Here is a 14,356-nt window from a genome sequence, read left to right on the forward strand (position 1 = left end):
TTTCTAGAAGTGAAGTCTGCCGTCAGAGCATGTGGCCTGTGTCCCGCTGCTCACACTGAGCTCCGCTGTTCAATTGTGGCCTTTGATGGTGTGTTGTTTCCCTTGTCCCACAGGAGGATGCAGACGTGGAGTGGAAATTTGCCCGAGCAAAGCTCTGGCTGTCTTACTTTGATGAAGGAAGAACTCTTCCTGCTCCTTTCAATCTAGTGCCAAGTCCTAAATCATTTTATTATCTCATAATGAGAATCAAGATGTGCCTCATAAAACTCTGTAAATCCAAGGCCAAAAGCTGTGAAAATGACCTTGAAATGGGCATGCTGAATTCCAAATTCAGGGTAGGTAACATGGGGTTTATGGGGCAAGAGAAGGCAGCGGGGGGGGGCGGGGGAGGGGGACGGGGGTGCTTGATTCAGCTGATACGGGGGAAGTAGGCGAGGGGCCCCCACTTTTCAGAATCCGCGAGCACATCAGCAAAGGCTGCCTGTGGTAGCTGCCCTTCTCCCCGAAGTTCCCTGAAGAGGTGGCCTGCTGGGGGCTGAGTGGGCCATGGGGCTGAGCCATGCAACCATTTTGTGGGCCCCCAAAGAGGCATGGTTCTTCCCAGAAAGTATCTGGAGAATGCTCTCTGGGAAGAAAGTTTCCCTGCCCATTATCTCCCCCCCTAGAGATCCTCCCCCACCTTAGTAGCATCTGAAAATCTCTGAGGAGTCCTGGAAGAAAGACACCCCCTATCAACTTAACTCCATGCTTCCCCAAGTTGACCAACCTATATTCTATAACCTGTAGTCATCCTACAGAACCAAGGCCCCAAGAACACTGTTCTAGGAAGCCTGGCAGCTGTGGCTGTACCAGCTTCCTGAGGGTCCTCTTTTTAGAGACAGCCCCATATATGGGTGCTCCTCATAGATGGCTGTCGTATATGCTATTTGAACACGTGTGTGTGTGTGTGTGTGTGTGTGTGTGTAGTATTTATTATGTATTTGGGTTTTTCCCCCCCAGAAGACTCGCTACCAGGCTGGCATGAGGAATTCTGAAAACCTGACAGCAAATAACAGTTTCAGCAAGCCCACCCGATACCAGGTAACCACACCTTTCCCAGGTATGGGCAGCAGCGGACACTATCCAGACATGGATTTAGTAACAGGGCTGTGTCAGCTGCCCCAGAACACAGCCTCATTTCTTCCTTCCTTCAACAAATACGCACTGAGTGACGACGATATGCCAGGCACCGCACCACCCACTGGCGATGGAGACAGGTTCCTAGCCGGTGAGGCATGGAGACAAGTAACAAGTAAACACACAAGTAAATCCATAACCTCAAATTGACAAAAGTGGAAAGAAGAAAACAGCAGGGTGCAAACATGGAGAATAAGAACAGCAGGGTGCAAACATGGAGAATAAGAACAGCAGGGTGCAAACATGGAGAATAAGAGGGAGCCCCTGCCTAGGTGTGGTTATCAGAGGAAGCATCTTCAAGGACAGGACAGTTAGCTAAGACCTCAAAGAAGGAGGCATCCCTGTGGGGCCTCCCAGGCTTAGAAAAGGCATCCACAAGAGCCAGAGGGGAGAAGTTTGGCAGGTCCAGAGCAGCTGGAGCCCAGCAGGCAGGGGACAGTCATCCAGGTGCAAGGGAGCGAGACCTGGACTGGGTGTGAGTAGTGATGGAGAAAAGCAGACAGATTCAATATACGTTCTGGACACCCAGGCCATGGGACAGGCTGCTTATCTGCAGGGACGGTACCCAGCAGGACTCCCAGGAGTCTGTCTTAAGCGACCAGGTGGACATGGGTGTCTTCACTGAGCACCTGACTTAAGACCGCCAGCCTGCCAAAGTCTGTTCTTGTACATAAACCTTAGAGGACTTTTTATGCTTACAGCCCTTTGCATTGCTTTTGGAAATTAATGCCACATCTCTGTATCCGTTTGAGTCAGCCCATGAGCCTGTGATTAATGGTAACTACGGGTTATTGATTATAGAAGTACAGGCCATTCATTTCCTGCCTTCCCCTTCCCGATGAGCAGCAGTTCTATCCATGCTGATCAGTTCTTATCAGAGGTAAACTTGAGGCTGTCTGGAGCACGCGTGCGGTGGAGGTGCGGGGCCCCTGGTGCCACCGTCCCAGAGGGAGCAATGAGCCTTCGCATCTTCCAGACGCAGGTCTCTAAATGTATCTCCGCCCCTATTTCAGAAGCCAGCTACGCAGGTAGGAGGATTGAAGTGCACAATTAAGAAACGGTTCATCCCTCAAAGTACTTAAGAGTTTGATGAGCTGACACAGGCTAAAAACTGGAAACAGGCAAATCTTGCATTTAATCATGTGCAAAACTGGGCCTGACCGGTTTGACCTGCTCTGAGTTGTGTTACAGCACAAAGCCTTCGGTCAGTGGAAGGATTTCTTATTTCTCAGCTTCTCAGAGAAAAGTATAGATTATCTGTGTCACAAAAAGAGATAGAAAGCCCTCATGGGTTAGGGTCAAATCTCTGATGGGTTGCTTTCGAGAAGAATCAGCTGCCGAGATAAAGGAAGACTAATGATGTGGTGAATGTCCTGTACCCAGAATGAATCCTTTATGAGCAAGACTGTTTTCAAAAGCAGCCTTGGGGTGATCCCGTTTCTGTCGTCCCTCATCACTGGCTGAGTCCCTGCTGCTATCAACGTCCCCAAAAGCTTCCCGCTGTGATTACAGAGATTGGGTAGTATTGGGCTCCAGGCTACTGATGACCTTGGGCAGCCTGCTCCCCACCCCACCTACTTTGTGACTCCACCAAGAAAAGCCTCGGGCTATTTATTCCAACAGTTGTCACAGAAAAGAAGAAAGAAAACCTGAGGCCAGTAAGCAGCGGAGGGAATGGGTTGAGAGAAAGCAAAGAAGACAGAGCACTTTGCACTCGCCCATGTGCTCCTGTGCTCAGCCCTGCAAGGTGAAGTCTGGGCATCTTCCTGAGCCATCATTGCTCAGACAGGAGAAAAGCAAGAGATGGCATGAAGGACAGTGGGGTGCAGGCTAGACACTAGCCCAGGTGTAATCTCACCCTATGCCAGTGAGAGAGGCAGTAGCTTTAACCCCATTAAACAGAAGAGAAAACTGAGGCTTCGTGGTGAAGGTCCACAGCCGGTTGAACTATCTGTCTGACTCACAAGGGTACCCCTCTTTTACTACATCACACTTCCTAGGCACCCAAGCCTTGCTGAGAAGTGCCCTGTCTGCCTGAGAAACGTCTGAGCCTATGGAGCATGAGGGGAGGGAGCAAGGTATAGAAGGAGCTTCTAGAACGAAGGATTGGGGCAAGGGTCTGGCAAAACCTCTTCTGTTTTCTTGGGGTGGCCTTCCAAGTTGCACTACTGTCTTCCTAAAGCAACTTCCAAATGTGCAGAGATCAGAAGGAGCCTGGCCCACTATCTCTTTCTTACACTCCTAGCTGCACCCAGAGCCGGGCGCCTCCCTGAGGACATGTGACCGAACCACAGTCCCTTACACTGTCAGGGCTCTGAGAAGTTCTGCAGCATTCCAAGTAAGACAAAGGCCCCGTCGTGCATACACATGGACTCTTCAAGCTTGTTGCCTTTCCATCTCTTCAGGAGATCTGCTTGATTTTTCAAACTCAGTGCTTGGGGTGTTTAAGCTTGTCAATCCTTCGACTGCTGGGGGTTCTCTGTTGTAAGGGAAGGCCATTCCCTCAGACCAGAGGCTCTCTGAGCTTTGCTTCAACTTCAGCTTCCAGGGGTCTGATGGCTCTTTTTCACAAAACTGCTCCCTTACTTTTGGAATGTTGGGTTTTTTTGTTTTTGTTTTTTTCCAATCTGGGCTCAAATGAAAGTAAACAATGAAACAAAACCAAGATACTGGTGAGGGGGTCAAAGGATGCCTCCCATCAAAGCTACTCTGTGACCTGTTCCAAAATCCAGGGTGCCTGTCTGCTGGGGCGTGTGCAGACTCACCTACTCCCACTCTGAGAGCTGCATTTCCTTCTTGGGTAATTCAAACAAGCTGCATCCCAAATGCACCAGAGAATCCAGGCACAGTCTGTCCGTCACACGAGCCCCGGTGTTTGGGGTGCAATCCCTTCCCCAAACCCAGTGGGGAGTCCTCCGTTTCACGCTCTAGGTGGCCTTTTCTGTAGAGACCACAGCAAACAGAATAGACAACTCACCGGCGCTGATTCCTTCTATTCCTGGTGTCTGATAAACCCTAGTTTAACAAGTGGCACGTCTCTTCCAAGTGTCCCCGATTTCTATTTTCCTGGGTGGCAACACTGTTTCCCTCTAGATTCTGCTTTGTTGACCATCTTCAATGTCCCATCTATGTCCTCTTTGTTTACATCTTGAGCTGCTCTGGATGCACAGAGATGCTTGTCTTCCATAGAAAGGCTTTCTATTCGCACCAGTAACATCCCTGGGAATGTGGGCAGGGCGAACTGTGAGGCTCCTCCTTCCCTGGACCTCACTGTCATGACCATTCTGACCCCTCGCACGTCTCATCCTCACACCCCCAAGTATTAGTTCTTTGGCCTGAGTTCGTCACTAGCTATACTCACCTCCAGCACCTGCTAAGGGCAGGAGGGCAAGGTCGGTGGAATCGACACCAACGGGGGGACACATCCACTTGGGGAGTTTATTATCTTCTTGAAGTGAAAGAACTCTATGAAAGAGCAAGGGGACATCTCAAACCCATCACAAAGGAATATTCTTTTACCCTAAACACAGTAAAGGAGGGGAGACTTTTGGTGTCCATCTTTTCTGAAAACAGATATCCCCTCTAGCATCTGTGTTAAAGAGAACTTTGGGCAGTTTCTAACCACTTCCGCATTTCTGGGGACAAGACTGGCATCTTCTCCTACATACCCCAGGTTGTCTAACATGTACACACTAGAGGGGGAACCAGGTGCCCATCAGGACACAGAATCCCTAAGCGGATGCTAGGTGGTCACACTGTTCTCCTTTAAGGCATCTGTCACTCCTGGGAGTGAGGTGGGGGTGGGAGGAAGGGTAACGGGTCCCTGCCTGTCTGCAGGGCTCATGAGAGTCTGCTTCCCTACTAAGCTTCTATAATCCTGATGTGTGGTGAGGGGCTTAATAACAAATGTTTGTTTCTCTGCCCTTGGAGCCACAGATGTGCAAACCTTAGTTCAGATGAGGCATGCCAGCACTCAAGAATGGACCATGAGCTCTCACGACAATGACATACCAGTGACCTTCTTCTCTCAACAGTTTTTTTTATAGAAATACCCCAAGGGGTAACAACTGAACAAAGCCATCCATCCTCCAAAAATCTAGCTGAGGCTTCCTCCTGCATACAAAACTGTTTTTAAAGGACAAGTAGGTACATACAAGCAGCCCAAACCCCCTTTGACCAATGGGAACCGGTTTCCTGCATCTCATCCCCTAAAGTACCTTGCACACAAACTTTTCCTGAAGGTTGGAAGAAGCCCCAGCTTTGGTTTCCATTTTGATTACATCTCAGATCTGTCACTTCCTGGCTGTGTGGCCTTGGAGAAGTCCCCTCACTCCATGAGCCTCAGTGTCCTCATCTATGAATGGAGGCGACCTCCCTAGGCTCACCAGGTTTCTGGGAGGATTCAGGGAGGTCATCCTGTCAAGGAGGCTAACAGGACTCCTAGTCTGCCGGAAATACTCAATACGTGTGTTTCTTTGTTTCTTTTTCACCCTTCCTCCCCTCCTCCCAGAGGGCCATGCCACACTGAAGGGGGCTTGTGAGCGGGGTCTCACCTATTCAAAACAAACGGAGTTTGAGGGACACACTGTGTATTAATAATAGACATACCATGGAATCTTTTAACATAATAGGTTGAGTCATGTGCTAAAACACAGGGTATGCCGTAAGCCAGGAGGACGGGGGTCACGGCCATTACCTGTAGAAGCACTCGACTCGGTGGCATCGCAGAAAAGAGAACTCTCCACTTCCCATCTCCAGCCTATACTTTTACCCCACACGTAGAAAAGTTCTTCAACTGATGAATCCAGAAACTAAAGAACTCTTCATTCTTGAGGTTTTCCTTAAAATGGCAACAAACTTTAACTAGATGCCCCTGATTTGCCTCAGCCTGAAAATTTGCAGAATACTTCTGAATTCTATATTCAGGAAGAATTTCAGATACCTGGGTATCTGGGTTTTGGGGGGTTTGTGCTTTTTCCCATGAGAACTGGCTTGGGACAAAGTTGGTTTTGTGTGGGTTTTACAGTTCAAAGTGAAAAGAACATTACTGAGTCCCAGGAAAGGCGTATATTCTTACAACTTGGGTAACCTGTCTCAGGGACGAGGAGAATGTCCAGGAGAAATCTAGCAGTGCAGCTGAACCACTAACATGGCAAGACCCCGGCCTCTCTGACAGAGGGCAGCACGGAGGTAACCTGCTCACTCACTGTTCGGCCAAAATAAGATCACTACTCGAAGCACAGAGCCAAAGAGACCAGCAGCCCGAGGGCTGGGGGTGGGGGCAGCAGTGGCCTACAGGTGATGCAGGGCTCACCCCAGACAGCCTTTGCCGGGTTCATTTAGAAGCCTGGAGTCACAAAGCCTGGAGAAACTGGGCTGAGGTCTTAGCCATCAAAGGCACTGAGGGAACCCGCAGTTGGTGACAAGAATGTGCTAAATCCTTCTTTGCCACGCAGCCCTCCATGTCCCTTGGCTTACAAAAAGCTTTTCCTGAGCCCATGTAGTCGGAGAGAACTCAGTAACCTGACTGACCACACAGAGCACGGCTGGGGACGGAATTTAGGTCCCTTCCATCTAGAAAATGCTACCTCTGTCCCCTGAGTCCCCAGGTGTGAGCAGGTCACAGGAAGGGATGAGCAAGGAGCAGGGAGTCCCTCCCTCTCTGCCATCTGCTCAGCCCTTGGGAGATTCAGAAGTCTCCGCTCTCTGAGTATTTCTGAATCCTGTGGCTTCCCAGGAACCCTCCAACGACTAGCTGGCGAAATCTAAAGTTCACCTCCTGCCGTCTTTCTCGCACTTGGCTCTATTCTTGGAGTCTCTGAAGTGTTTACTCCTACCTCCTCATTTGCTTAAAGAACCTGTATCTGCATAATAGACACGAGGACAGGCCAAACCCTCCCCTCCAGCACGACCGGCAGCCCAGCTTCAGGCACGGGGGCTTTCGGGGAGGTGGGATGCTGGCAAAACCTCCCGAGGCCCGGCTGCATCTGTTTCTGCCTCTGGTAGGAATTTTCCAAGGTAGAGTGGACTTGTCCAGCCTGGTCCTGACTGTGTGCTAAGCCCTGGGGAGAGGACATGACTGGCTAAGGTCACAAAAAAGGTCAGGGTGGAGTCAGGCGTAGGTCCCTCAAACAGCACCTGTGGATCTTAGATGACGGTCTCTCTCTCTCTCTCTCTCTCTTTCCCTGGCTTGGCCTCGCCCTTTTGAGTGTCCTGCTCTCACGTCCCAGGGGCAGGATCATCCTAGGGGAGAGGTTAAACAGACACAGGCCCAGGTTCCCCCAACAGGCGAGGCACCCTGAGAAGAGAGGCACCGGGCATGGGGACGCTCCCAGCCGCTCTGCCAGGGTGGGGCGGCAGTGCATACATACACCATGCGGGCTGCTTCTGTCCTGGGCCAGGTTTGTCTGACCCCTTCCTTGTGCTCCCATTTCAGAAAATCATGAAGCGGCTCATAAAAAGATACGTCCTGAAGGCCCAGGTGGATAGAGAAAGTGACGAAGTCAATGAAGGTGAGTGATGGGCTCTTTTCCTGCAGGTCGGCAGTGGGGCGCCGTCTCACCCAGCTAAAGTCGAGGTGGCGCGGGCGGAACCGCGTCCTCTCCTTGCTGCCTCAAGTGTGGGCAGGAGGAGGTCCATGTGCCTGTGGGGTGGAGGGCTCTGCCCCTCGCTGGCTGTGGGCTGGGGCCACCCCCTGCCCCCCGGCTGCCTACAGCTGTCTCATCTCGGAACCAGCCCCCCGGAGCCCCGAACCCTTCTCCAGCTGCCACCTTCCTTCCTGTTCCATCCTCATGTCTCTCTGACCCTCTGATGCCTTCCTCGGCCACTTGCAAAGACTCACAATTAGACTGGGTAATTCAAAATCATCTCCCTAGTCCAAGCTGGCCAATGAGCAACCTTAATTCCACTTGTGACCCTCGTTCCCTGTTGCCATGTGAAGTGACCGTACTCAGACCAGACACCAGGGCTGAGGACCTGGTCATCTCTTCGGGGGCAGGGGCTTGGTAATAATCCTGCCTAGTGCAGCGATGGCTGCCTCGATTCCCCATCACGTCCCCATGGGTGCAGGATGGCCCAGAATTCCTCATCCCGAGGGTGCACCAACAGAGAGCCTCAAGCAGACCCCACACCTCTTTCAGATCCTGCACAGCCTGTCTCACTGCCAGGCCCTCAGAACCTGACAGCCAGCAGTGTTTCTCAAAGTACCTCCCCCCGCCACCAGCACTTGTTAAAAACGCCCATCCCAGACCGCACCCAGGCCTAAGGAATGGGCATCTGCGGGGTGGTGCCTGGGGGCTGTGCATTTTGATAAAAGCCCCAGGTCATTCTGATGCACCCTGAGGTTTGAGCCTCCATCATTTTCACTGCTCCGGTGATTTTCCAGTCCATTTAAAGCCGTTACTCTTAAGTGAAAAGCAAATTACCTTATACCAGGTCATTAATCTTCATGAGACACACAGGACAAATATTTGCTACCTCAAAACAGCCTTCCCCACGAATGAAGGCACTCAGTGTCCCCCTCACTCGGGCCACAGGGGCCCTACTACAAAAGCCCGGTCGCTTGGTGACCCTCTGCTTCCTCCTGGAGCCTCCAGCAGGCAGCCCGAAGACCACCAGCAGCTGGACTCAGTCCTGGGCTGACACTGTCCAGGGGCTGAACAGCAGCCCTCCAGCCACCCCTGCTGTTGCGTCTGGAACGTGACACCATCAGGCGGCCTGCCAGCCACCTTGAACAGGGCATCGTGCAGGTCGACAGGAATGTAGCTGATGACAGACGGTGGGGTTGCCAGGTTTCCTGCCACTGGAATTCTACCACGCAACCGGGGCTCAGGAAAGCACCCCATGAAAAGGAAACAGGGGATGTATGCGTTTGTCAAAACTGGCCAACCTGTACCTTTAAGATCTCTGCATTTTCTGTACGCAACACATAAGGAGAAAAGAGATAGGAATGACGTGCTCCTGGGCACTGGACTCCCATACGAGGCCAGTCCAATATCTATAATATCAGAAAAGAACATTCGTGAGTCCTCTTTGTAGTTCACTAAAAGATTTGCACAGCCCTGGACCAGGTGGATTTCGACCCACGTGGTTCACCATGGAAACCAGGCCAAGTTCCCACCCAGTGGCCCATTGCTATGGAAGGAGGCTGCGGCCTCCGCGAGGCTCCCATCAGGCTGCCTCGTGCACCATGCCCAGCCGGCCCCCTCCCTCTTGGGAGTTTCTCCTCTGCAGATAACAACCACAGAACACAACAGGGAGCATCAGGAGAATGACTATTCCAGTTAATGACAGTGTTGCTCTGAGTCTTGAAATCAGGCGTTAGTGCTCCAGGGCCGACACTCTAACATGGTACAAAATAGGCGCTAGGAAGGCATGACCCTGCTCCTGACCCCTCCGTCCTCCGAAACCCTTCACAAAGAGCTTGACCAGGAATGGGAGGAGGAGGGTTTTCAATGGACGGATGTGCCCCTCAGTGGCAGGAGCTGGGTGGGACTTCGGTGGAAACACAACTCCCGTCCCCGCACCCCTACCCTCGGTGGGCCGGCCCAGCACGCTGATAATGTGCTGGAAAGACGTGTGCCCCAAACCTATGTGGAGTGAGCCCCTTGTCCCTGCTCATTCATGCTCACCAAAAGCTCGTCTGTCCTTGCAGGTGAACTAAAGGAGATCAAGCAAGATATCTCCAGCCTGCGCTATGAGCTTCTGGAAGAGAAATCTCAAGCTACTGGGGAGCTGGCAGACCTGATCCAACAGCTCAGTGAGAAATTTGGAAAGAATTTAAACAAAGACCACCTGAGGGTAAACAAGGGCAAAGACATTTAGCAGCCCCCCTCGGCATCCGTGACTTCTACCAGCATTCCCAGGCCAGGATGGATTTCCTAGCCGCCAGGCCTGGCAGGGAAGGGTCCTGGGCCCACTCCTGTAGGACACTAAGGGGACCCACTGGCTCCGATGTGAGCAGAAGCTGACATGGGCAGCATCGTGGCCTGCCTTGACCCAGAACTGTTGTGAATCTAGGCTGTTGGGTAAGAAAGGCCAGCACAGGAGGAGGGGAGGAGATGTGACACGTGTGAGACCGTTGGTCCAGTCACAGTGACACACGTGAGGAAGAGGCCCTCTTGGATGCACACATGTGCCCTCCCACCGCATCCGGACCGCATCCATCTCTGTGTCCCAGGAAGACGAACCACCTCATCCCATGCGCCCCTTCTCACTCCCTCCCCACCACCTACCCACATCCCAGCAGAACCGGGAGGTGACCTGTGATCTATTCTTAAGTGCCAGACGAGAACACAGAGAGCCTAATAGCAAAATAGTTCTATTTGTTTATAAAAAAAAAAAAAAAACTTTAAAAATGCTAAATCAAAAATTGTACTGTAGGTAGCACTGTTTAGAGAACAACAAAATCCAAATGATGTATTTTTACCTTTATTATGATTATCTTGTATTTACTATTTTTACCTAAAATGGAAAGAAATAAAATTACCTCATAATAGCCTGGGGAGCCTGTCGATGTGCTGCGCTCCTGCTGTCCTGTGGCCTGTCTGGAGGTGGCCTCGGAAGCCCACAGGCCTGGCACTTCTCTGGGGGGAGAGTGGGGCAGGTGTGAGGGGAAGAAGGTACCAACTCCCCCCTCTTAAGATCCTGTAGCCAGGACCCTTACCTTCCAGCCCTCCTCCAATCTGCAGACCTACTCCGCCCAACTTCACTGAGGTCAGGAAGGGGGTCCGGAAAAAGGTGAGGGAAGCAAAACATCTCTTCCCACCCACCTCTCGCCCTCTCTCCCCGTGTGGGAGGGGAAGGGGTGACGGTGAACCCCCCCACACCCACATCTTTTTCAAGGAGCAACCTGCGAGTGAGTGGGGAGAGCGGCCACCAGAGGGAGCCCCAGTCCCAAACAAGACCCATTCAGAGCAGGCTGGAGAGGATGCCCAGGCCCCTGGCCCCAACGGAACTTACTGGTAACACTAGTGGGACGTAGTGAGCGAGCACTTGCTGGGTACCAGGCGCGGTGCTTAGAGCTCTGCCTGCATCCATCCACTGAACCCTCACGGCAACCCTGCGAAGAGAAAGAGGCTCGGGGTCACAAACTCAGATGCCCTGCAGACACCCTGGGAGGGCAAAATATATGTGTGTGTCTGTGTGTGCATGCGTGCATGCGTGTGTGTGTCTGTGTACCTGTGTGTCTATGTGTGTGGCTCTGTCTTGTACATATATATGTATGAGGGGGCTTGTGTTTCACAAGACACAGTGCATCTTCCGAGATCCAACATTCTTTACTTAACACTGCTCTAAGAAAAGAGCAGATGCGATGGGGTAAAAAGCAAATCTGGAATTTGGTGCCAGCACGGAGGTGGGGGCAGAGCCATGACACACAGGGCAGCTGAGCCCTACCAAAGTGGCCCCCAGACACTTGGCCCAGCCAACTGTTGCCGTAAAGAACACAGGCCCAGCTTTGCCAAATCTTCCCAATTTCCGGGGGGGTGGGGGAGCCCACATTTGTTGGGTCCCTGGCAGCCAAGAAAGGTGGCTTCGCACCTGGGCAGTCCTGGCACCACCGTCCAGAGCTCCAACAAGAGGGAAACCGAGCTGCCCGACGGGTGGCAGGGCATACTGTATGCTCAGACTGGGAGTTTTCACCTGGGTCCCTGTGAGGGGCCGTAGATGCATTTCAAAAAAAATCTATAAATCCTCAAGCGCCCATCAGATTGTGTGCTTGTCTTGATGATGGCACGTTGTTCCGGCTTATCCCAAATACTCATCCATGGCCCCCCAAAGCCTGCAGAGGATGACAGAATTCATCCAGCAGATATTTACCACTGAATCCCAAGTGCTGGGGATGACACACATAGGAATGGGGGGGGGGCTCCTTTTTAAGGCTGGACTCTGAATAAGAAAACTGATGTGCTTTGTAGGAAGAGAAATTGATTTATCCAGGGGACAAATTACCAGCACTTCTGGAAGATTTCCTTTCAGATCCCTCACTTATCTTCATCAGAATGCTAATAAACACTTGGAAAATGCATTATTCAATTTCTCTATCTGCCTTCAGCCAGAGGCAGGTGGCAACCCCATTTTCAAATCCTGGGGTGCCCTTTTCCTTTCAAACCTAAGCCTCAAATTTTCCCTCTGGGGAGATAAAGGAAAACCAGCCCCACTAAGTAATTAAAAACTAAAAAGGAAACCTGGCACCATCCATTAGGCTTTGGATGCCGCGCCTGGGAGGTAAGGGCAGTCCAGGAATGGACTCATGGCTGCCAGAGAGAAGCGGGGCAGAGAGGGACCCCTCTTTCATGGGAAGCCGTTACAAAGGCCTTGGAACTGAAGGCTGGCAGAACTATCAGCTGGAGCTGAGGCAAGAGCCTAGTGATTTTCCAGGCACTGACAGCCTCCCTCCCGCCCTCACCCCCATCTCCATGGCTCCTATTGAATTAACCAGGTGAGAGAAGCGACTCTTGGAGAAACAAAGCAGGAGAGTGAAGAGTGGCATCTGAGAGGGGCTCACAGACAGGGGAGGAGAAAGAGCCCAGACCCTCCCCAAAAGTCCCCAGACCCCCAGGCTTGCCCGCTTCCCCAAGCACCCTATCCGTCCCCTTGGAGCAGGCTGCACAGCCGTCCGTATGTCTGTCTGTAATGTTCCTGTGTGCCTGTAACATCTGTCTTCACTGCTTGCAGGCGGGAAGCTCCATGAGGGGGTCTGGGTCTGTTTTATTCCCACGCTGCACTGCACGGGGCCAGAGAGTAGCCACTGAGTGAACATGGCTGGGCCCTAGCTTTCTAGAATTCCTTCAGAGGGCACCCCTGGGCTCTGAAAATCTGGCGAGTCTGCAGGAAACACACATTTCCCTCCTGGCCACGGCGTGGAAGGAGCCTCCGCTCCAGCTCCCTCTGTCCCCATGGAGCTGCTTCCAACGGGGCCGGGGCCACTGAGGGACTAGGGCAAGGGGGGCCCAGCCACGGCTGGGGAAACCAGCGGTTCAGCAGCCACCTCTCCCGTGACGTGTCACTTTCTGATGGCTCCTAAGAGGACTCAACAAATCCTAGTGACACTTCCTGGGCAAAAACCCCCAATTAGGCCCTGCAGCTCTTCCTAAAGGACATGCGCTCACACTCTTGAGAAGGCTCGGCCGGCCTCCCATGCCCAGCAGTCACAGAGTGTCTCCCGCCCTCCCACAGATGCCAGAAGACAACACAGGGACCGACCATCGACCCCAAACCCTGGCCTAGGGGACAGTCCCTCATGCGAGGCCACCTCCAAGAGGGGCAGGTCGTGGGAGACATCTTCAGGTCCGCTTGCCCCCAGAAGGCCCAGACACCTTGCCCTGCTCCAAGCACCCGGAGTCTGGTTAAAAATAAGCAGCCTCGGGCCGTCACTCCTCAAAGGGTTCATTAAGGCTTATGTAAAGTGTGCACTTGAGGCTCCCAGAGGCTGACAGGAATTAGGAGTTGGATCATCTGAGGCAGGGAGGCAACGCCCCCATTCTATGTTTATCCCGTGTCTTTGCCTCACCCCTCGGAGACTGAGTATGCTAGAGGGAAGGGCCCCCAGGAGAGACACAGGGCATGCACGTTTGCCCGCAGCCTGCGGACGTGGCAGGGGCCCAGCCTGACCCAGCCTCCTCCCAGCGCTCGGGGGCAGAGGCCGCCTGAGCCGGCTCTTCCTGGAGGAAGGCTTACCCACGCTTTGCTTCAGGGAAGGAAGGACACAGGCACAGGAAAAGAATTAAGGTGTCCGGGCTGGGATTTCCTGAGCCCCGTGTCTTTAAGGAAAGGAAAGGACTGAGGGAAGAATCACAGAGCTGGAAAGAAATGGTGTCTGAGGAGCACAGGGCTCTCCCCTACCCGCAAACGCTTCCCTGTGACTGGGGCGGGACAGGAAAGGAGGCCAGGTCCTGAGCAAGGCAGCAGGGTCCGGCCTGTGGAGGAAAAGCAGCCCATGCCCAGAGACATGAGGACCACAACTGGAAGGCCGTGTCCTCGCCCAGCCCAGCTGCCCCCCATCCACACCCCAGGAGGCAGGAGGAGGAGGAAGGAATGGCTCCCCCAGCCCAGGCAAGGGCCAAGTGCACTCTCAGGATGATACGGTTAAAAAGTGTGGATTCCACGTCCTCCGACTGAGTCAGAAATAACTGGGTCCAGGAGAGCGTGCTGTGTCCGGACAGGGACACAGTGTCAGCTG

The 14,356-nt window shown here is 52.7% G+C and overlaps 1 protein-coding gene across 1 annotated transcript in view; it reads left to right on the forward strand.

Moving 5' to 3' along the window:
• TRPC7 (transient receptor potential cation channel subfamily C member 7) overlaps positions 1–10,591 on the forward strand; it is a 139,573-nt gene extending 128,982 nt beyond the window's left edge. The window contains exons 8-11 of the mRNA XM_008691582.2: positions 114–335; positions 1,000–1,080; positions 7,613–7,688; positions 9,830–10,591. Of these exons, the coding sequence (XP_008689804.1) occupies positions 114–335; positions 1,000–1,080; positions 7,613–7,688; positions 9,830–9,999 (549 nt within the window). The 3' untranslated portion in view covers positions 10,000–10,591. The remainder of the gene's footprint in view (positions 1–113; positions 336–999; positions 1,081–7,612; positions 7,689–9,829) is intronic.
• The last annotated feature ends 3,765 nt before the right edge of the window (positions 10,592–14,356 follow it).

The sequence above is a fragment of the Ursus maritimus genome, unplaced genomic scaffold (genome assembly GCF_017311325.1).
Source record: "Ursus maritimus isolate PB19 unplaced genomic scaffold, ASM1731132v1 scaffold_5, whole genome shotgun sequence".
In the NCBI taxonomy this organism is placed as follows: Eukaryota; Metazoa; Chordata; class Mammalia; order Carnivora; family Ursidae; genus Ursus; species Ursus maritimus.